The sequence below is a fragment of the Mytilus galloprovincialis genome, chromosome 14 (genome assembly GCF_965363235.1).
Source record: "Mytilus galloprovincialis chromosome 14, xbMytGall1.hap1.1, whole genome shotgun sequence".
NCBI classification, from domain to species: Eukaryota; Metazoa; Mollusca; class Bivalvia; order Mytilida; family Mytilidae; genus Mytilus; species Mytilus galloprovincialis.
The window spans coordinates 68,970,140-68,994,699 of record NC_134851.1 but is presented as its reverse complement, the minus strand read 5'-3'; the positions used below and the strand labels follow the sequence as shown (position 1 = coordinate 68,994,699).

Here is a 24,560-nt window from a genome sequence, read left to right as displayed (position 1 = left end):
GGTGAAGATCTATCTGCCCTGAAATGTTCAGATGAATTGGACAACCTGTTTTTGGGTTGCGGCCCCTGAATTGGTAATTTTAAGGAAATTTTGCTGTTTTTGGTTATTATATTGAATATTATTATAGATATAGGTAAACTGTAAACAGCAATAATGTTCAGCAAGGTCAGATTTACAAATAAGTCAACATGACCAAAATGGTGAGTTGACCTCTTTAGGAGTTATTGCCCTTTAAAGTCAATTTTTAACCATTTTTCGTAAATTTTATATATCTTTTACTAAAATCTTCTTCTCTGAAACTGCTGTGCCAAATTGATCCAAACTTGGCCACAATCATCTTTGGGGTATCTAGTTTAAAAATTGTGTCCGGTGACCCCGCCAACTAACCAAGATGACCACCATGGCTATAAATAGAACATAGGGGTAAAATGCAGTTTTTGGCTTATAACTCAAAAACCAAAGCATTTAGAGCAAATCTGACATTGGGTAAAATTGTTAATCAGGTGAAGATCTATCTGCCCTGAAATGTTCAGATGAATTGGACAACCTGTTTTTGGGTTGCGGCCCCTGAATTGGTAATTTTAAGGAAATTTTGCTGTTTTTGGTTATTATATTGAATATTATTATAGATATAGGTAAACTGTAAACAGCAATAATGTTCAGCAAGGTCAGATTTACAAATAAGTCAACATGACCAAAATGGTGAGTTGACCTCTTTAGGAGTTATTGCCCTTTAAAGTCAATTTTTAACCATTTTTCGTAAATTTTATATATCTTTTACTAAAATCTTCTTCTCTGAAACTGCTGTGCCAAATTGATCCAAACTTGGCCACAATCATCTTTGGGGTATCTAGTTTAAAAATTGTGTCCGGTGACCCCGCCAACTAACCAAGATGACCGCCATGGCTATAAATAGAAGATAGGGGTAAAATGCAGTTTTTGGCTTATAACTCAAAAACCAAAGCATTTAGAGCAAATCTGACATTGGGTAAAATTGTTAATCAGGTGAAGATCTATCTGCCCTGAAATGTTCAGATGAATTGGACAACCTGTTTTTGGGTTGCGGCCCCTGAATTGGTAATTTTAAGGAAATTTTGCTGTTTTTGGTTATTATATTGAATATTATTATAGATATAGGTAAACTGTAAACAGCAATAATGTTCAGCAAGGTCAGATTTACAAATAAGTCAACATGACCAAAATGGTGAGTTGACCTCTTTAGGAGTTATTGCCCTTTAAAGTCAATTTTTAACCATTTTTCGTAAATTTTATATATCTTTTACTAAAATCTTCTTCTCTGAAACTGCTGTGCCAAATTGATCCAAACTTGGCCACAATCATCTTTGGGGTTTTTTGTTTAAAAAATGTGTCCGGTGACCTGGCCATCAAACCAAGATGGCCGCCACGGCTAAAAATAGAACATAGGGGTAAAATGCAGTTTTTGGCTTATAACTCAAAAACCAAATAATTTAGAGAAAATCTGACATGAAGTAAAATTGTTAATCAGGTCAAGATCTATCTGCCCTGAAATTTTCAGATGAATTGGACAACCTGTTTTTGGGTTGCGGCCCCTGAATTGGTAATTTTAAGGAAATTTTGCTGTTTTTGGTTATTATATTGAATATTATTATAGATATAGGTAAACTGTAAACAGCAATAATGTTCAGCAAAGTAAGATCTACAAATAAGTCAACATGAACGATATGGTCAATTGACCCCTGTAGGAGTTATTGACCTTTGTAGTCAATTTTCAATCTGCTTCCTTTGTTTAATATTCACATAGACCAAGGTGAGCGACACAGGCTCTTTAGAGCCTCTAGTTCGTAAATCTTAGTTATCTTTTACAAAAATCTTCTACTCTGAAACTACTGGACCAAATTAAATCAAACTTGGCCACAATCATCATTCGGGTATCTAGTTTAAAAATTGTGCCCGGTGACCCTGCCAACCAATTAAGATGGCCGCCATGGCTAAAAATAGAACATAGGGGTAAAATGCAGTTTTTGGCTTATCACTCAAAAACCAAAGCATTTAGAGCAAATCTGACAGTGGTAAAAATGTTTATCAGGGTAAGATCTATCTGCCCTGAAATTTTGAGATGAATCGGACAACATGTTGATAGGTTGCTGCCCCTGAATTGGTAATTTTAAGGAAATTTTGCTGTTTTTGGTTATTATCTTGAATATTATTATAGATAGAGATAAACTGTAAACAGCGAAAATGTTCAGCAAAGTAAGATCTACAAATAAGTCAACATAACCAAAATGGTCTGTTGACCCCTTTAGGAGTTATTGCCCTTTATAGTCAATTTTTAACCATTTTTCGTAAATCTTAGTTATCTTTTACAAAAATCTTCTCCTCTGAAACTACTTGACCAAATTAAATCAAACTTGGCCACAATCATCATTCGGGTATCTTGTTTAAAAATTGTGCCCGGTGACCCTGCCAACCAATCAAGATGGCCGCCATGGCTAAAAATAGAACATAGGGGTAAAATGCAGTTTTTGGCTTATCACTCAAAAACCAAAGCATTTAGAGCAAATCTGACAGTGGTAAAATTGTTTATCAGGGTAAGATCTATCTGCCCTGAAATTTTGAGATGAATCGGACAACCCGTTGATAGGTTGCTGCCCCTGAATTGGTAATTTTAAGGAAATTTTTCTGTTTTTGGTTATTATCTTGAATATTATTATAGATAGAGATAAACTGTAAACAGCAAAAATGTTCAGCAAAGTAAGATCTACAAATAAGTCAACATGACCAAAATGGTCTGTTGACCCCTTTAGGAGTTATTGCCCTTTATAGTCAATTTTTTAACCATTTTTCGTAAATCTTAGTTATCTTTTACAAAAATCTTCTCCTCTGAAACTATTGGACCAAATTAAACCAAACTTGGCCACAATCATCATTCGGGTATCTAGTTTAAAAATTGTGTCTGGTGACCCGGCCAACCAAGATGGCCGCCATGGCTAAAAATAGAACATAGGGGTAAAATTCAGTTTTTGGCTTATCACTCAAAAACCAAAGCATTTAGAGCAAATCTGACATGTGGTAAAATTGTTTATCAGGTCAAGATCTATCTGCAACAACAAAAGAGAGTTTTTAACGACCTCAGCTGGCTATACAAGCCTTGCACAATCAACTGAATTTTGCAGAAATCATTAATAGGATAGATTGCCCTTATATGATAATTTTTTATTACCTTTTTGGTTTTTTTGGCAAAAGGGGGGGGTGGGGTTGCGCGATAACAAAACAACTTCACAACTTTCTCATTACTTTGCATTTCTCGTTAGATAAATTTTACAAAAATTCTCCCCTGAAACATCTGTCAAATTTAAACAAACTTGGTTTAAATCACCACTAGGATATCCAGGGACCACTGTGTATGATGACTCTGCCTGCCCACATGGCTGAAATAAAACATAGGTTTCAAACACACTTTTTAGTATTATATCTCTGAAACTAAACGACAGTTCAACAGTTGCATTTATCATGCATCAATTGTAAATAAAAATATCAGGTGAGCGACACAGGGTCCTTGGACCCTCTAGTTTACCTTTATTGTTAAATCCATTTTTATGCCCCACATACGATATATAGTAGAGAGTCATTATGTTTTCTGGTCTGTGGGGTCCATTTGTACGTTTGTCCTTTTTTCCTGCTTCAGGTTATAGTTTTTGGTCAAGGTAGTTTTTGAAGAAATTAAAATCTAATCAACTTGAAACTTGTTCCCTATGATATGTCTGATCTTTGTAATTTCAATGCCAAATAACAGTTTTGATCCCAATTTCACGGTTCACTCAACATAAAAAATGAAAGTGCGAGTGGGGTATCCGTGTACTATGGACACATTCTTTTTTAAATTGAACTAATCTTGTAAATACACTCGACACAGACACCAGGATAGAAATATGTGTACGCCGACGCGCGTTTAGCCAACAAAAGATTCATCACTGACGCTCGAATAAAAAAATTGAAAAGTCGAAGAAAAGTACGAATAGCATTTAATTTTTTGTTAGACAAAACTCATTTGAGATCAATGGTTACTAAGGTGTTTTTGTCATTAAAAATTTGGTTTTCTTTTTGATAGACATAGGAAGATGTGGTGTGAGTGCCAATGAGACCACTTTCCATCCAAATAACAATTTATAAAAGTTAACCATTATAGGTCAATATACGGCCTTCAACACAGAGCCTTGGCTCATACCGAACAATAAGTTATAAAGGGTCCCAAAATTACTAGTGTTAAACCATTCAAACGGGAAAACCAACGGTCTTATCTATATAAATAAACTCATCATAGATACCAGGACTAAATTTTGTATATACGCCAGACGCGCGTTTCGTCTACAAAAGACTCACCAGTGACGCTCGAATCCAAAAAAAATATAAAGGCCAAATAAAGTACGAAGTTGAAGATCATTGAGGATCAACAAACGACAACTACTGTACATCAGATTCCTGACTTAGGACAGGTGCAAACATTTGCAGCGGGATTGAACGTTTTAATGGTACCAAACCTTCTCGCTTTTTCTGAAACAATAGTATAACATCACAACATAGAAAAACACACGATAAAATATCAATTGGAAGGCTTAACTCAAGTATGTGTATTGTTTTTTGTAGCTAAAAGATAGATTTTTTCTGTTGATAACGCCACAGAAATATCAACCGGACTATAAATATCTTCGTCATGTTCCACTCCAGAAAGTTCATATATTTACCGGTATACAGATTGGATGTTTAGCTATTCTCTGGATTGTTAAAAGTGTCAATGTCATATCAATAGGATTTCCCATAATGGTAAGTATCGACTATTACTTCAGGTTCTAAGTTAAAGGTAGTTCGCCGTTTCAGAATCTGATGCATTCGGGGTAATATTTTGAAAAGCGTACACCAAAACGTTGTGATTGGTTTAAAATGTTCTAAACAATGGACATCCATCCAATGACGTAACGTTATTTTCATTTTGGTGTACGCAAAATGAGTTCCCCCATCGTCCTTTAGATTCAGCCAGTTGACTATTTTTGAACAAGCATGAGAGTCTGTGGGTGAGATCGGTTGAAGTGTTCTGATCAGATCCCATCAGTCTAGATTCTAGACGTCAGTCGAATGAATGGGAACCGGATAATCTCACTGTTAGTGAATTCGGACTAAAACAAGTCGGGCCTGTAACAAACTCGCACCATGACAAACTCGTATTACCGTACCAGCTCGGCCAGTGAATTGACTGTATTGTTTGATCATTTATCTTATTTTATTTTACATAAAAATACTAATTAACGAGGTGATCAAAATCTAATTCGTATTTTTAGAATCTAAAGAATCATGGGTAATTTCATTGTCCGTACCCAAAAATGAAAATAACCTCACGTCATTGGTTGAGTTGTTATTGTTTATGACATTTTTAAACAGTCACGACATTTTGGTGTACTCTTTTGAAAATATTATCAAGGATGCATTAATTTCTGAAATGGTGAATTCAAATTTTTGAGAAGCATGGCTTCACTTTTCTGTCAAAGAGTGTTTTTAATCGACCCTGACTACCCACAAGGCCGGTCTTGCACGGCGGTATTTTTTCGGTAGGCTGCATTTTTACAAACAAAACATGATATTATTGCTAGTGTCCAAATAAAATAATTGGCTTCAAAGTTGTTATCATTATATGAAAAAAAACAGAAAAATACACTTTTATTACATATCTTCCTTAAAATCTGGCTTTTACGAGCAAATATGTTATAATACATTTAAACGATGAATTGAATTTTTTATTCTTTCAACGAAAGCGAAAGATCATGTATCTTAATTTACCTTTCAATTCCTTTCTCCGACATTTTGAATTCTGTCTGCACCTAATATTTTTCGGCACATTTGGAACGTGTTCAAAACACAGCCGGTTATCTCTTATTGAGCCTCCGGTTGATTCCGTGCATTTCTGATCGTCTGGAACTCGCAAACCGAGCGCACTCTGAACCGTACCAATTACAGCACAAATTAAAACTAGATGCGTCGACAAAACGGGCATATCTCCTTTTCCAAATATTAGAAAATTTGCATATCATGACTTTTTCATTTATTTTTTAAGCTCATCACTTGTCGTCCGGCGTCCGTCGTCGTCCGTCGTCGTCCTGTGTTAACTTTTACAAAAATCTTCTCCTCTGAAACTACTGGGCCAAATTTAACCAAACATGGCCACAATCATCATTGGGGTATCTAGTTTAAAAAATGTGTCCGGTGACCCGGCCAACCAACCAAGATGGCCGCCATGGCTAAAAATAGAACATAGGGGTAAAATGCAGTTTTTGGCTTATAACTCAAAAACCAAAGCATTTAGAGCAAATCTGACAGTATGTTATTGTTCATCAGGTCAAGATCTATCTGCCCTGAAATTTTCAGATGAATTGGACATTTCGTTGTTGGGTTGCTGCCCCTGAAATGGTAATTTTAAGGAAATTTTACTGTTTTTGATTATTTTCTTGAATATTATTATAGATAGAGATAAACTGCAAACAGCAATAATGTTCAGCAAAGTAAGATCTACAAATAAGTCAACATGCCCAAAATGGTCAGTTGACCACTTGAGGAGTTATTGCTCTTTATAGTCAATTTTTAACCATTTTTCGTAAATCTTAGTAATCTTTTAGAAAAATCTTCTCCTCTGAAACTACTGCGCCAAATTTAACCAAACTTGGCCATAAACATCATTGGGGTATTTAGTTTAAAGAATGTGTCCGATGCCCCGCCCAACCAACCAAGATGGCCGCCATGGCTAAAAATAAAACATAAGGGTAAAATGCAGTTTTTTGCTTATAACTCAAAAACCAAAGCATTTAGAGCAAATCTGACGGGGTAAAATTGTTCATCAGGTCAAGATCTATCTGCCCTGAAATTTTCAGATGAATCAGACATTCCGTTGTTGGGTTGCTGCCCCTGAAATGGTAATTTTAAGGAAATTTTGCTGTTTTTGGTTATTATCTTGAATATTATTGTAGATAGAGATAAGCTGTAAACAGCAATAATGTTCAGCAAAGAAAGATCTACAAATAAGTCAACATGACCAAAATGGTCAGTTGACCACTTTAGGAGTTATTGCCCTTTATAGTCAATTTTTAACCATTTTTCGTAAATCTTAGTAATCTTTTAGAAAAATCTTCTCCTCTGAAACTACTGGGCCAAATTTAACCAAACTTAGCCATAATCATCATTGGGATATTTAGTTAAAAAAATGTGTCCGGTAACTTGGCCAACAAACCAAGATGGCCGCCATGGCTAAAAATAGAACATGGGGGTAAAATGCAGTTTTTGGCTTATAACTCAAAAACTAAAGCATTAAGAGCAAATCTGACAGGTAGTAAAATTGTTGATCAGGTCACGATCTATCTGCCCTGGAATTTTCAGATGAATCGGATAATCAGTTGTTAGGTTGCTGCCCCTGAATTGGTAATTTTGAAGAAATTTTGCTGTTTTTTGTTATTATCTTGAATAGTATTATAGATAGAGATAAACTGTAAACAGCAATAATGTTCACCAAAGTAAGATCTACAAATAAGTCAAACATGACCAAAATGGTCAGTTGACCACTTTAGGAGTTATTGCCCTTTATAGTCAATGTTTAACCATTTTTCGTAAATCTTAGTAATCTTTTAGAAAAATCTTCTCCTCTGAAACTACTGGGCCAAATTTAACCAAACTTGGCCATAATCATCATTGGGGTATCTAGTTTAAAAACTGTGTCTGATGCCCCGCCCAATCAACCAAGATGGCCGCCATGGCTAAAAATAGAACATAGGGGAAAATGCAGTTTTTGGCTTATAACTCAAAAACCAAAGCATTTAGAGCAAATCTGACAGGTGTGTTATTGTTCATCAGGTCAAGATCTATCTGCCCTGAAATTTTCAGATGAATTGGACATTTCGTTGTCGGGTTGCTGCCCCTGAAATGGTAATTTTAAGGAAATTTTACTGTTTTTGGTTATTTTCTTGAATATTATTATAGATAGAGATAAACTGTAAACAGCAATAATGTTCAGCAAAGTAAGATCTACAAATAAGTCAACATGACCAAAATGGTCAGTTGACCACTTTAGGAGTTATTGCTCTTTATAGTCAATTTTTAACCATTTTTCGTAAATCTTAGTAATCTTTTAGAAAAATCTTCTCCTCTGAAACTACTGGGCCAAATTTAACCAAACCTGGCCATAATCATCATTGGGGTATTTAGTTTAAAAAATGTGTCCGATGCCCCGCCCAACCAACCAAGATGGCCGCCATGGCTAAAAATAGAACATAAGGGTAAAATGCAGTTTTTGGCTTATAACTCAAAAACCAAAGCATTTAGAGCAAATCTGACGGTGTGTTATTGTTCATTAGGTCAAAATCTATCTGCCCTGAAATTTTCAGATGAATCGAACATTCCGTTGTTGGGTTGCTGCCCCTGAAATGGTAATTTTAAGGAAATTTTGCTGTTTTTGGTTATTTTCTTGAATAGTATTATAGATAGAGATAAACTGTAAACAGCAATAATGTTCAGCAAAGTAAGATCTACAAATAAGTCAACATGACCAAAATGGTCAGTTGTCCACTTTAGGAGTTATTGCCCTTTATAGTCAATTTTTAATCATTTTTCGTAAATCTTAGTAATCTTTTAGAAAAATCTTCTCCTCTGAAACTACTGGGCCAAATTTAACCAAACTTAGCCATAATCATTATTGGGGTATATAATTTAAAAACTGTGTCTGATGCCCCGCCCAACCAACCAAGATGGCCGCCATGGCTAAAAATAGAACATAGGGGTAAAATGCAGTTTTTGGCTTATAACTCAAAAACCAAAGCATTTAGAGCAAATCTGACAGTATGTTATTGTTCATCAGGTCAAGATCTATCTGCCCTGAAATTTTCAGATGAATTGGACATTTCGTTGTTGGGTTGCTGCCCCTGAAATGGTAATTTTAAGGAAATTTTACTGTTTTTGATTATTTTCTTGAATATTATTATAGATAGAGATAAACTGTAAACAGCAATAATGTTCAGCAAAGTAAGATCTACAAATAAGTCAACATGACCAAAATGGTCAGTTGACCACTTGAGGAGTTATTGCTCTTTATAGTCAATTTTTAACCATTTTTCGTAAATCTTAGTAATCTTTTAGAAAAATCTTCTCCTCTGAAACTACTGCGCCAAATTTAACCAAACTTGGCCATAAACATCATTGGGGTATTAAGTTTAAAGAATGTGTCCGATGCCCCGCCCAACCAACCAAGATGGCCGCCATGGCTAAAAATAAAACATAAGGGTAAAATGCAGTTTTTTGCTTATAACTCAAAAACCAAAGCATTTAGAGCAAATCTGACGGTGTGTTATTGTTCATCAGGTCAAAATCTATCTGCCCTAAAATTTTCAGATGAATCGAACATTCCGTTGTTGGGTTGCTGCCCCTGAAATGGTAATTTTAAGGAAATTTTGCTGTTTTTGGTTATTTTCTTGAATAGTATTATAGATAGAGATAAACTGTAAACAGCAATAATGTTCAGCAAAGTAAGATCTACAAATAAGTCAACATAACCAAAATGGTCAGTTGTCCACTTTAGGAGTTATTGCCCTTTATAGTCAATTTTTAATCATTTTTCGTAAATCTTAGTAATCTTTTAGAAAAATCTTCTCCTCTGAAACTACTGGGCCAAATTTAACCAAACTTAGCCATAATCATCATTGGGGTATATAATTTAAAAACTGTGTCTGATGCCCCGCCCAACCAACCAAGATGGCCGCCATGGCTAAAAATAGAACATAGGGGTAAAATGCAGTTTTTGGCTTATAACTCAAAAACCAAAGCATTTAGAGCAAATCTGACAGTATGTTATTGTTCATCAGGTCAAGATCTATCTGCCCTGAAATTTTCAGATGAATTGGACATTTCGTTGTTGGGTTGCTGCCCCTGAAATGGTAATTTTAAGGAAATTTTACTGTTTTTGATTATTTTCTTGAATATTATTATAGATAGAGATAAACTGTAAACAGCAATAATGTTCAGCAAAGTAAGATCTACAAATAAGTCAACATGACCAAAATGGTCAGTTGACCACTTGAGGAGTTATTGCTCTTTATAGTCAATTTTTAACCATTTTTCGTAAATCTTAGTAATCTTTTAGAAAAATCTTCTCCTCTGAAACTACTGCGCCAAATTTAACCAAACTTGGCCATAAACATCATTGGGGTATTAAGTTTAAAGAATGTGTCCGATGCCCCGCCCAACCAACCAAGATGGCCGCCATGGCTAAAAATAAAACATAAGGGTAAAATGCAGTTTTTTGCTTATAACTCAAAAACCAAAGCATTTAGAGCAAATCTGACGGGGTAAAATTGTTCATCAGGTCAAGATCTATCTGCCCTGAAATTTTCAGATGAATCGGACATTCCGTTGTTGGGTTGCTGCCCCTGAAATGGTAATTTTAAGGAAATTTTGCTGTTTTTGGTTATTATCTTTAATATTATTGTAGATAGAGATAAGCTGTAAACAGCAATAATGTTCAGCAAAGAAAGATCTACAAATAAGTCAAATGACCAAAATGGTCAGTTGACCACTTTAGGAGTTATTGCCCTTTATAGTCAATTTTTAACCATTTTTCGTAAATCTTAGTAATCTTTTAGAAAAATCTTCTCCTCTGAAACTACTGGGCCAAATTTAACCAAACTTAGCCATAATCATCATTGGGATATCTAGTTAAAAAAATGTGTCCGGTAACTTGGCCAACAAACCAAGATGGCCGCCATGGCTAAAAATAGAACATGGGGGTAAAATGCAGTTTTTGGCTTATAACTCAAAAACTAAAGCATTAAGAGCAAATCTGACAGGTAGTAAAATTGTTGATCAGGTCACGATCTATCTGCCCTGGAATTTTCAGATGAATCGGATAATCAGTTGTTAGGTTGCTGCCCCTGAATTGGTAATTTTGAGGAAATTTTGCTGTTATTATCTTGAATATTATTGTAGATAGAGATAAACTGTAAACAGCAATAATGTTCAGCAAAGTAAGAACTAAAAATAAGTCAGTATGACCAAAATAGTCAATTGACCCCCGTAAGGAGTTATTGCCCTTCATAGTCAATTTTTAACAATTTTCTTAAAATTTGAAGATTTTCAATAAGATTTTCCACAGAAAGTACTGTTATAGATAGAGATAATTGTAAGCAGTAAGAATGTTTAGTAAAGTAAGATCTACAAACACATCACCATCACCAAAACACAATTATGTCATGAATCCATCTGTGTCCATTGTTTAATATTCACATAGACCAAGGTGAGCGACACAGGCTCTTTAGAGCCTCTAGTTTATTAATATGATACATGATTACGTCAGGTGCATTCTCAAGGAGTCCTCATACATCTTTCTCCTCAACGAATGAAATAACAAAATATGTGATAGGAAAAGAGCGAACCACCTTGTTTGAATATCAGAAATAAATCAAATGTATCGGCTTCAACAGTGTGCAATTTTTTAACAATCATGTGATACGCATTTTCACCATGTATACAACACCACAGAGTTCGAGGACGTACGGCTTTCCACGCTACTCTCCTTCTATGAATTCGAAATTACGGAATCGGTCTAGTTGTGACTAATGAAATGTTTTGATGGTGTGTTCTATTCAGACCAATCGTCTTTCGCAGGATTATAAGTCAATTTCAAAATGTCAATACAACGACTAGGCACATGACCCACTAATAATACCACTTTATATTTCTCACAGACTTTGTGAAAATTGACAATCTTCAATTCATCGTGTTCTTTCTTTATTTGTTTTCGCCTGGTTTCATCTGAAGACAAGTCAATGATTTCAAACTGTGTTGGAATCAGTTTGTTGACATTAATCTTAGCTATGTGAAATGTTTTTGGTGTCTTTGTTTTGTTTGATTTCACAAGATTTGCAGCAAATTCTTTTACAATATCGACTGTCGTACACGTAGATATGTACTTTGAAGGATTCGATTGGAGGCCGCTGGTCACGTGATCAACAACAGATGTTTCTGATAGAAGCGATTTAGCTGTTATCGAATCTCCGTTTTGAATGAGACCGACTTCTTCGTCTCTTAACAGTCTAAACAGTAAATGAGATGTGATTGTTTTACTTATCAGTTTAATACACTGTGGTGGTATAAAGCTGGCTATTGTGACTTCTTTTGACGTTTCAGCGATATCCTCAAATCTTCGGAATTTTGTATTTTCCGTATTTTTTATGCCTTCTTTTTGCAAATATGCGCGTCTCTTTTCCCTTGACGATAAATCAATAACTTCGACTTCTGAAGGTAAAGTACTCGTATCGATTTCTGCTATCTGTACGTTCACAGCAGACGATTCGTTTGTCCGATTGTTTATAGCAAACGACATCACGGCCTCTAAACTATGACATGTAGAGATATACCTCGTTCCTGCCCACCAGCTGTTACCCTGTTTAGAGGCTATATGATCGATTATTGAAACTGTAGACTGTGGATTCCTGGCGACTATTCCCCCAGATACGTTCTCACCACCGCGTAGGAGTCTGTATAACAACATTTTTGTTACCTGAAAATTTAAAAAGTAAAAATTGATTGATTGATTTAATGATTGATTGATTGATGTTTGTTTTTAGCCAAGTGGCAAATATTTCATACATTTAAACGTTTAAATCCGCGCTGCATTTGTTTGCGCTAGTCCTAAGTCAGGAACCTGGTGTTCAAGGGTTGTCGTTTGTTGATGTAGTTCATGAATGTATCTTGTTTCTCGTTTTATATACAGATTACACCGTTGATTTTCCCGTTTTAATGCATATGGTTTTACGCTAGTAATTGTTTTTTTCCCTTTCTAGCTTGCTGTTCGGTGTGAGCCAATGCTCTGTGTCGAAGAACCTATAATGATTTACTTTTACAAATTGCGACTTGGATGGAAAGTTGTCTCATTGGCACCATACCACATCTTCTTATATCTATGTTCAGGAAAAAGAATAAATTTAAATACACACAAGGGGATAAGTCCTAATTTATGGGTCGGGTGACATGTCTTCCAGTGGACTTTTGTCTTGTGATTGATTTTTTATTATGTTTTAACGCCACCGTTTCAAGTGCCACTTTGATGCTATTTCGTGGCGGTAATTTTTTTTTTGGTGGAGGAAGTCGGACTGCCTGGGGAAAACCACCGACCTTTGATAGGAACTTACAATCCTAGTCAATTAAGATTGGAGTCGAGTGCACTCGCTCAAGCGGAGTTCGAACTCATAACATGAGTGTTGACTAGCTAGTGATAACAGTAGTAGAACTACTTAGACCCCTTGTGTATTGGTCACCGAGTGTGAACTAGCATATTTAAAGTCAAGCTAATAAAGTATATCATAAGGATTGTGTGGCGTTCATAACTAGATTTATGAATCGTAAATGTTTATTATACTAATCTAGAACCGCTGGGATGTAAACTAGTTATTCCATTCGGACTAAATGGTGTACATGTACGTAACAGTTTAAGATCACCCTCTGACCTCCGGCCTTTAGGATGATCTTACAATGACACACCGCGTCCTCATGGGATAACTATTACAGACTTAAAGGGTTAATATGCATATGTCATAAAAATGTTCTCGTCCTAAATATATATTTTGTCGCTGGCCGAGACCTTAAATATACATCTATCAAAATTACGCTAATCTGTTCGAAGTCGAGATATTGTCTGTATTAAGATAATTAACCCATATTCTAGTAAACAAATGACTATGCAAATACAAAATAAACATTGATTCTGATTTGTGTAAACAAATGTCAATAACAATCATGCATCTTTTTATACAACTACATATCAGAATGGTAAATAAGCAAGAAAATATATCTACATTTTACTGACTTACTTTATTAGACGTTCAAACCCAATCTATATAAAGCTACGAGAACACAACACGTATTTACAAATATTAATTGTAAATAACCGAACGTCATTTAAATCCAAACAATTGTAACTTAACTAATCTGTGCCGGTGATCTATGGAATTAACTGTTAAAGGTCATGGCTAATTATTATACTATTTATGAATAAAATCGATCAAGGTTACGACTTATTACATACATGTACTTTTCATTAGTGAAATCAATAAATACTCAGCCAGGTATTTACATCAGGGTGGTTATTTTGAATGGGTAGTAAGTATAATGAACAACGTTATATACAAATCACCTCCATGCAAGCGCAAACTGCAAGTGAGGCCTTCATCTGTTGGTGCATTACATTGTTCATTGGCGCCCATATGGGGATTTCTTTTACGTTTGTGCACAGCTTGTTATTCATTTTCCCGCACTCGTTTTACAGGTAACAAAAGTAAAAAAAACATAGATAATTCATTCCTTACAGTCATAAGCATTGCAATTACAAACATAAGCTCTAAAGAGCTTTTAGAACCGACATAACAACAAGTAAAACAAAACATACATATCAAGTCATAGGTGCACAAAATTAAACATATAAAAGCAAGAGTTTTGAGTACGATTATCGTACTATCACTTAAACCATCCAATCAAATTATAGAATTTGAGTAAAAAAGAAGATGTGGTATGATTGCCAATGAGACAACTATCCACAAAAGACCAAAATGACACAGACATTAACAACTATAGGTCACTGTACGGCCTTCAACAATGAGCAAAGCCCATACCGCATAGTGAGCTATAAAAGGCCCCGATAAGACAATGTAAAACAATTCAAACGAGAAAACTAACAGCCTTATTTATGTAAAAAAAATGAACGAAAAACAAATATGTAACACATAAACAAGCACATATTGGTAGTCAATTAAAGAACTGCTTAGAATATTTTGACTGCAATACTTGGATTCTCGTTTCATAAAACTCCAAACTCGGAGCACATAAAATGCTTCAGACTCCAAATAGTGTGCTTTAATTGATTAATTTCTGAGTCTTAGTTCGATAATCGTGCTCAAAATTTTAATGATCGCCAGGCCCGTTCTTAAATGACACATCAGTCACAATAAATACAAAATGGCATATTTTACTTGTAGTACGTGTAGTTCTGTCATAGATTTGGAAAATTTTCAAAACATACTATTTGTTCTCTGTGAAGATATTATTATATCTCAAAAACACTGTAAGATTAATTAAAATGTTTTCTTTTTCACTCTAAAGGTACTTGGAACATGTTTTATTCGGAAAGGTTTGGAGCTGATTTTTACTGATCATGATTTGAAGTGGCTAGACGATTTGCTGCCTGGTAAACAATTATTCCGAAAACACAGTGAAAAGGTAACATATTATAATGGCATTGCATATATTTTTGTTTACTTGCTTATTAGAATAGAGAATGGAAAAGGGTAATGTGTCAATGAAACATTAGAATAGAGAATGGAAAAAGGGGATATGTCAAAGAAACAATAATTCGATCGAAGAGCAGAAAACAGCTAAACGCCATTTATAGGTCTTCAACGCAACGGAGATAGCCATAGCCGGGTTTCAGTAGAACCCCTAAAACTAATGTACATGTATACTAGTTCAGCGAATGTACGCAACACTAAACTCCGACATATACCAACGGAAAAAAAATCAACATTTTTTTTAACAATAAAGATGTTAAAACTGAAAACATGAAGGAACAAAACAAAAGGTCGTAGCTAAAACTTTGTACTCTTTTCCTCAACTTTGCCATACCGAATTCGTACAAGAAGATATTAGTACCCATTAGAGTCCTCAACCCGGCCACACAAATAACCAAAAGATACATACCACTGTCTGTCTTCAACAATAGTCACATATTTGTAAAAAAAAAAAAAGTCAAGCTCCCACTTAATCGACTAAAATTCTAACATTTTTGAATCAATTAGGAGAAAATACCGAAGATCTTTAATCAAAACAACATCTAAAAATTACGGGAAAAGGCTAAAGTTTATAACATACATGTATGTAGGACATTCATATAAACATATATATTGCCAATGTAGGCTAATAGTTGAGAACTCAATTCTTCATCCAATTGTCAAATCGAAAGTTGTATATACAGAGCTTGGAATTTTATTCGCTTTCAGATAAATTCTTGCGGTAAATATGATACCCTTTTGATATCTGCTTCAAAATGGCTGATTGCATTTTCATATCACTGTCAAGTATGATTGTTGTTTTGAAATGTTGTAAATGTAGCTTCATATTGATGTACTGCCCTTGCAAAGCGTTAAACAAAAGCTGTCAATGAAGTCAGAATGTTGACCTATGATAGGGACCATAACTCTACATAATCTCTTTTTTGTTATATATATATTCACTCTCGATCCTAAGAATTATATTATAAGCTTGTAGATAAACTCATCATATATAGATACCAGGATTGAAATTTTATATTTGATCCAGGCGAGCTTTTCGTCTTCAAAAGGCTCATCAGTGATGCTTGATTAAAAAAAATGTTAAAAAAGGCCAAATAAAGTACGAAATTAAAGAGCATTGAAGACCAATATTCCTAATAGTTTTGCCAAATACAGCTAATATTTTCTTTTTCTGAGGTTGAAAAGCCTGAGTAAAAATTAAAAATAAATAAAAGAGGGACGAAAGATACCAGAGGGACAGTCAAACTCATAAATCGAAAATAAACTGACAACGCCATGGCTAAAAATTAAAAGGACAAACAGATAAACAATAGTACACATGACACAAAATAGAAAACTAAAGAATGAACAACACAAACCCCACCACAAACTAGGGGTGATCTCAGGTGCTCCGGAAGGGTAAGCAGATCCTGCTCCACATGTGACACCCGTCGTGTTGCTTATAAGTGACACATACATTTGACATACTGATGAAATAAACTTTTACAAAAATATTACCCTCACACACATAAATCCGTCAACATAAATGAAAAAGATCAATCAATGGTGCTTGAATCAATATGAACAGAAACTTAAACGGTATTTTAGAATTGAATTATGAATTTTAATATTTCAAATTCAAATACAAATATCATTGTGTTTTACTTTGTATGGCAGAGGAATCTAGTCTTTTTGACCATCTGAAAATGGAATATTGAATTGGTATCGATGAGTTTTGTATTTTGCATTCAGCTTTTGTTTAACTTTATATAAGCTTGTATTGTTTTGTCTGATTCCTAAGCTTATTTTGCAATGCAATCAATTTTTTTTTGCTCTCTGAAATTGCATTGCGCTACTCGACAATTAACTTCCAGTTCGTAAATACTGATTTTTAAAAATGTCAGCGCGTCTACAAAACAAATCAATCCTCGGATGCAGAGTATGACAAACGTTCAAACGTAACAATATGAACAACAAATCACTTGTTTGTTCGTTAGAGCTCCGTATTATCATTCGTTCATCAATTGAAGATAACCAAGCCCCCCAAAAAGAATCGCAAACAGATGTCGATGCGAGAAAAATAATTTTCACAGTAATAAATCTTGAATTTATGAAAATGAGAACACCAAAACGTGACATGATCTGTACAAATGACATCATACATGTACGTGTTTAAATACAATGAAAACGTGAAAAACCAACGCAATACAGTGAAACCTGGCTGAACCGAATCCTTCAGAAACCGAAAACCTGTATAAACCAATCATGTTCTTAATAACCGTCATATCAAATTGTATGCGTTGTGAACCTGTTAAAACCGAACATTGGCCAAAACCGAACAAAATCTTCAGTCTCGAAGAGGTTCGGTTTAAACAGGTTTCACTGTATGTTGTTACATTAAAACAAGTTAAAGTTTTCAGAACCGGTACCTATCATCTTCCACTACCAATTGAAAAAAATCATGACCTCCAGTGGAATTGACATATGATTGGCTTACATGGACTAACATTGGAAAAGGGACAAATTGACACATGATTGGCAATCGGCAATCCTCGGGTGACTCCGCCACTCTCCTTAGATGAGGTACGGAATCGGCCTTGTTGTGACGCATGACATGATTGGTTCACATACGAAAAATAAATATGACGTTCGTCACGGTACCACCATTTAACCTAATGAATGAATTCTCCGGCATCTATTACTTTGATATCACATTGTACCTTTCAGCTTGAAAACTGCTGGAGAAGGATACAATGTTTCGTACCGGTAAACAACATCTCTTGCATGTACTGGATAAATCAATATCGATTAACGCTATTTAAGCAAGAGTTACTTCCCTTTAGTGGCCATGTGTAGGTGGTCTACGTGCTCAAGTTTCTTAAAAAAAGCTTCAAGATTCAGTCGTTATTAGCTAATCTACAGGAAAAATAGTTTTCTGAACATTTTTTTTTTATCTTGGTTAATTCATTTCAACGACTCAATCAAACCGCATTTAAATGAAGTATTTGAATAAGAAAATCAAACATTTACACACGTAAAGGGAAATAACTCAAACTTAAATTGTGTCATATCTAACCCTATCTATAATACCAAAAGTATAACCCTGCAACAATCCAATCTACATGTATATAAACAATATCTATTGCATGAAGTGTATACATATTACCCAATCCATTTAATAAGCCTTTTGATAGATGTATTTTTTCATATTCCTTGACTAAAGCAAGACTTCACTAAAACATAACTTATGAGTTTTTTATAGCTAATTCTGTAATGCTTGTAACGAAAAACTTTGGTTAGCTTGCTAGCTTTGTTCGTATATTAAATTTGGGATGACATGCAATCAAATCAAAGTGCATATCAGCAATCTTTGGAATTGCAAAAACGAGGTCCATGTCCATCAAAGGTTACATAACAACTATAAGTACTTCACTTTCTTTATTATATATGTTTGTATTTGTGTTTGCTTGACCCATATGGGTGTGTTTTGCAAATAAATTATAATAATAATATATTGTTTACGGATGCCAATCTTAATTACAACGCTGGAGCAAACGTTTATACAAAGCAAGCTAACCAAAGTCTTGCTCTACAAGCATTATGATATTTGCTTTAACCATTGTTGAATATTCTTATGTCCTGTATGTAACCCTAACTCGTTTTCCAGAACCATGCCTGCATGAAATACATGTAACATTACTGCCTACAATGTATAATTATTTGTGAAGTCTATTATTGCATCAAGAGTGACCGAAACGTGTGATAAGTGTAGAAACAGAATGAATTCAGTTTGATTTGGTATTAAGACAAATTCAGAAAACTTTTTTTTTAAGTTCATGCGTGCATACATGTGTTTATATTTTTAACATGAACAGTACATGACTTTTCAAATTATTTGGTTCATACGTTTATAAACTGTTCAATCTTTTTGACGATAATTGTCAAAAACTAACAATGGGTATCAGATTGGTTCATAAAAAATATACAAGACTTTAATTATGTGTAAAGTTTAACGTCTAATTTGAAAATGGTTTATGTAACTAACAAGATGAATTATAACGGACTATCGGTACAGTAGATCCAATAGACTATTTTCATATTACCGACTTTTGACTCCGGTTTATATTATTTTTCGACAGGTTTCCTACGACATCTTGGCACTCGGTCAATAAAGAGCGACGTAAAGAAATAACATCAAACATATAATGGGTGTGATTTGAGGGAATATTTTACAATTTTCCGACGAGTAAATAAAATATGAAGCAGTATATTTTCCCCAAGAGTTGTACCGAATAAATGTTTGATGTTTACTTCTTTACGTTGCTCTAAATTGACCGAGTACCAGGATGTCGTAGGTAACCTGTCGAAAAATAATATAAACCGGAATAAAAAATCGGTAAGATGAAAAGCAGATCAAACTCGGCCATTCCAAATTGCAAAATCCATTTAAAGCAAAAGCAATCGAAACACAAACAAACATCTGCTATATAGTACGTTAAAAAACTTTTTGTGTTAATGGTCGTTAGAAAATACAGATTTTATTGTATCTACCGACGTAGTGATAGTTGATAATCCGTTGCGCACATTCGACAGGAGAAAAAAAAAACGAAAATGATCATTGATAAGCCTCCTCGTTTGTTTTTGATTATGTTATTACGAGTACTATCACACATGTTTAAGCAAGCAAAAAATAAAAAGATAATGAAACCATCTAAATTTGAAGATATGATAGACGAGCGAACAATGGTGTATGATTATAGAGAAAAAAAGAGAAAACACTGCTCCGTCTGCATACATAACAATTATAAATAAAATGTATGGTTGATTTTTTTTTTTTAGTTTTTATTAATTCAAATTCAAATCATGATTGTTCTTTAAATTAACTTTCAATTTCTTTCCACGTTACAGAAATTACGAAAACCTTCCAAATATATAAAGAAAAAGACAAGTCGATCAAAGTCGATGCCAATTTATACCTCACAGCAACCAGTTATAATGGAAACCAGTTTCCCGCCACCAATACCATATCTCCAAAGAACAATATCCCAGGAATCAGTACACTCAGCGAGGAACCAGGACATATTTGAAAAAAGAGCAACCCGGAAATTGTCGTTGCTATCGTTACCAACAAACTTCAATTATTTAGAAGAACTCGAAAAGACTGGTCACGATCTAAATGCCAATAGAAAGGGATCTTCTCGTTCTATAAATATATACAAGTGAGAATATACGAGAGTTGTGTATTCAAAAGTGTTGCAACGGCTGTTTTGAACAACGTAACTAAACTAATGTAAATATCTCCCAATAAGAATAGTTCAAAGTTTTGTGTGATGTTGGCATAAACGGAATTCGAGTATGTTGGTGTTCATACCAAGTGATACTTACGTACTGTGGGTATTGTGATCAAATGCAATTCAAGGTTTTGTTGATTAAGACCTGTAACGCGTTTAACATTCCCTAGACATTATTTATTGTTAGAAACATGTAGTTTTTCTTGTAATGCATTTTTAAAAGCTTGAATTGTTATAGTTGTGCAAGGTAACGCGAAATATACCCGGAACTTACGGATTTGTCTTGACTTTGATTTTATCGTCCAATCAGAATCTCGTATTTGTAAATATGTAAATTAATATGGAATTGTGCAATTTCATTTATTTATAAAAGAATAAGTGCTGAATATGTTTTTTTTTTTTATTTTAATTGTGTTCATACAAGTAAACTCATTACAGTGAAACCTGTCTAAACCGAACCTCTTCGGGACTTATGATTTTGTTAGGTTTTGGCCGATGTTAGGTTTTATCAGGTTGCGAGGGTATCACCAGCCCAGTAGTCAATATTTCGGTGTTGTAATGACATGAATATCAATAATGTGGTCATTTTTTGTAAATTTCCTCCTTATAAAACTTCGAATTTTTCGAAAACTACATGTAAGTATTTTCTTATCCCAGGCATAGATTACCTTAGTCGTATATGGCACAACTTTTTGGAATTTGGGATCCTCAATGCTCTTCAACTTTGTACTTGTTTGGCTTTATAAATATTTTGATATGAGCGTCACTGATGAGACTTGTGTAGACGAAACGCGCGTCTGGCATACTAAATTATAATCCTGGTACTTTTGATAACTATTGCAACGCACATAATTTGATATGACGGTGCTTAAGAACATGTTTGGTTTATATAGGTTTTCGGTTTATACAGTATTCGGCTTAGTCAGGTTTCACTGTAGTATTTTCTTATCCCAGGCATAGATAACCTTTATTAGCCGTATTTGGCATAACTTTTTTGATTTTGAGGTACTCATACAATTGCTCTTCAACTTTGTACCTCTTTGGCTTCATAACTATTTTGATCTGAGCGTCAATTGTGAGTCTTATGTAGACGAAACGCGCGTCTGGCATATTAAATTATAAGCCTGTTACCTTTGATAACTATTTACTGCTTTTATAAGAAATCTAAAGTTTTGTTTTATATTGTTGCGGCACGTTTACAAAGTGGGGGTAATGGAACACCAGACGTGTGGTTGTACAATTGAGAATAGAAATTGGAAACGTATCAACGAGACAAAAACCGACCATAGAGCAATAAACAACCGAAAGCCACCAATAGGTTTTCAGACACAGACAGAAAATCCCGCGCCAGGACCCGGCCTTCAGCTGGCCCCTAAACAAAAATATACTAGTTCAGAGGTCATTCTAAGCTCTAAAACATATAAATATATGAACAAAATTAAAAATCCTACAGGACTAATAAAGGCCAGAGGCTCCTGACTTGGGACAGGCGCAAAACTGCGGTGGGGTTAAACATGTTTTTGAGATCTCAACCCACTCTAAACATAGTACTTAATATAGCCAATGTAGAAAAAAACACCAAGCAATACGTACAGTAAAACTCAGTTAAAAAAAGTCAGAATCTGATGTCAGAAGAGGTGACAAGTAAAACTAGCAAAATGACAACAACAATGATACATAAATTAACAACGGACCCGTCACGACCAAGATGGGAAGCTGGAAAGGCAAATGCTCACATTAAATCTGTAACGATACAGTGTGTTAAATGCGTGTTCCTTTTTTACACCATAACCCATGCTGGTGCTCCTACTAAAGGTGGAAGATACAGAACATATGTACATATATACACACTACTACAGTCGCCGACATGCCTGCTCCAGATCTTATATTAAACTGATTGCAAGATTATGTCTTCATCATATGAAAACCAAACACAAATCCTCCTGTTAGGGGTTAAGTATCATAACATTATAAATCTGAGATGCTGTAGCATTCAATCAACTAGTGTTAGAATAAATGTTAAACTGAGAATGGAAATGGGGAATGTGTCAAAGAGACAACAAACCGACCAATGAGCAAACAACAGTCGAAGGCCACAAATGGTTCTTCGATACATCGAGAAACCCCACACCGGAGGTGTGTTTAAGCTGGTCCCTAAACAAAAAATATTTACTAGTTCAGTGATAATGGACGTCATACTAATCTTAAATTACAAAGCTCTATTTCAAGGATAAAACGTTTGTTTTGACATGTACAATGTATATAACTAACCTTCTTGACGAGGGTCACATCTACTAAATCTTCCGAAGAACCTCAGATCACTCGGTTTTGATGGGGATCGTGTTGATTAGTCTTTACTTTACAATGTTGTGATATCTACAAAATGTATACTGTTGTTTGCCTTTCGGTCTTTTTATAATTCATTATCTTTCGCCTCTCTTTTCCAACCATACCACAAGCAATTCTATTACCAGGAATACTTTATTCGTTTTTTTACTTTAAACATTTTATATATGTGAATCAGGGGAAGCCATTCGTACATCTATACTATTAAACGAGAAGACCTCATTTTGTGTGTCGCTTCGCTTCCTTCCACGATAAATTAATCGTCATGCCTCTGTGGTTAACATGCACAGTCGCATTTGTCATCCATTCTTATGATAATTCAGATGGAGTTATTTTGGAGAAAAACAACAAAAAAGGAGTCCGGATAATGATTCCGTCATCAGACTGACGTTTAGTCATAGATAAGACTTCCGGTTTGAAACATCACAAGTACAACCAATCGTATAATAGATAACAAAAATGAAAAATAGATAAGCCAATCAGAGCGTTCTCCATAAACTGGTGTTTAGATCGCAAGAACCACAACTATCATACCTCTTTAGAGAGGACAATTATTATTCGCGTTTATCTACATGTAAACTACGATTATACTACTTTAATATATAGAGACTCTATGTATTCTGTCTACTGTTTTCTTTGAATTTTTTACTATTTTAAGGGTCATACCAGTTGCATATATATCAAAATAAGTAAAACATGTTGAAACAAGAATGTGTCCATAGTACACGGATGCCACATCGGCACTATATTTACTAAGTTTCGAGTTGATTGGACTTCAACTTCATCAAAAACTATCTCGACCAAAACTTTAGCCTTAATCGGGACAGACGAAAAGACGGACAGACAAACGAACAGACGCACGGATGCACAGACTAGAAAACATAATGCCCATAAGTGGGGCATAAATATTTATTGTTGAAAGTGAAAGTAGTGATTTGGCAAAAATGAAAATAGGGTAGAGATTAGAGGGAGTCATGACCTTTTTCGGGACGTCGGGATCGGGCGTTTTTAAGCTCGGGATTTGGGGATTGATCCTTACTGAATCGGGGAATATATTTTTCGATTTCGGGATTTCGGGATATAAATTTCTTTAAATTCTGCATCTCGGGACTTCATGGTTTTAATTTCGGGATCAGGACCCCTCCGACTACCTCTCAAATTAGCCTTAGTCGGTCTTAGTCATTTATACAAGATTCATATCCTACCATTGGCATGTTTATAAGGCCCTCAAAAGAAAAAGCACTGATGGATTGTCATAGAAGCGTATTTTATTAGACTAATAAGTGTCTATATATAAGCAGTTACATTTATTTCATGTTTGAAGCGGTGCAAATTTTTAATTTAATTTGACTTTTACCTAAAAATGCATTGTAGCAAAGGAGAAAAAGAGTTGTGGTCTGAGGCCAGAAACACGAAAATAATTGAATTTAACAGAGAGAAAACAAATATCGGACTTTGGAAAAAGGGAGGGGGCTTTTGATACCTTTTATGAAATTTTCCATACATTATATCTTTTACAAAAAATCATCCTACAACAGTTCACAAGCTGCATATGCCCGAGATTTCGCGTGTGTGTTCTAGTTGTATTTGAAAATAGAACTGC

General features: G+C 34.7%; 2 protein-coding genes across 2 annotated transcripts in view; one reads left to right on the top strand and one right to left on the bottom strand.

Annotated features, from left to right (window-relative positions):
- The window catches only part of LOC143058165 (electrogenic sodium bicarbonate cotransporter 1-like), a 45,532-nt gene extending 24,535 nt beyond the window's left edge, over window positions 1-20,997 (top strand). The window contains exons 16-19 of the mRNA XM_076231629.1: window positions 4,627-4,803; window positions 15,157-15,273; window positions 18,048-18,086; window positions 20,229-20,997. Coding sequence (XP_076087744.1) covers window positions 4,627-4,803; window positions 15,157-15,273; window positions 18,048-18,086; window positions 20,229-20,543 — 648 coding nt within the window. The 3' untranslated portion in view covers window positions 20,544-20,997. The remainder of the gene's footprint in view (window positions 1-4,626; window positions 4,804-15,156; window positions 15,274-18,047; window positions 18,087-20,228) is intronic.
- Window positions 11,328-13,980, bottom strand: LOC143058920 (uncharacterized). Its single transcript, XM_076232396.1, has 2 exons — window positions 13,872-13,980; window positions 11,328-12,562 (listed from the first exon to the last, which is right to left on the bottom strand). Exon 2 carries the CDS (start codon window positions 12,551-12,553, stop codon window positions 11,642-11,644), a length of 912 nt encoding a protein of 303 aa, XP_076088511.1. The 5' UTR covers window positions 12,554-12,562; window positions 13,872-13,980; the 3' UTR covers window positions 11,328-11,641.
- Window positions 20,998-24,560: the final 3,563 nt, after the last annotated feature.

Excerpts from the sequence above, each read along its gene's own strand:
- LOC143058920 (XM_076232396.1), bottom strand. The coding sequence starts at position 12,553 with ATGTTGTTATACAGACTCCTACGCGGTGGTGAGAACGTATCTGGGGGA.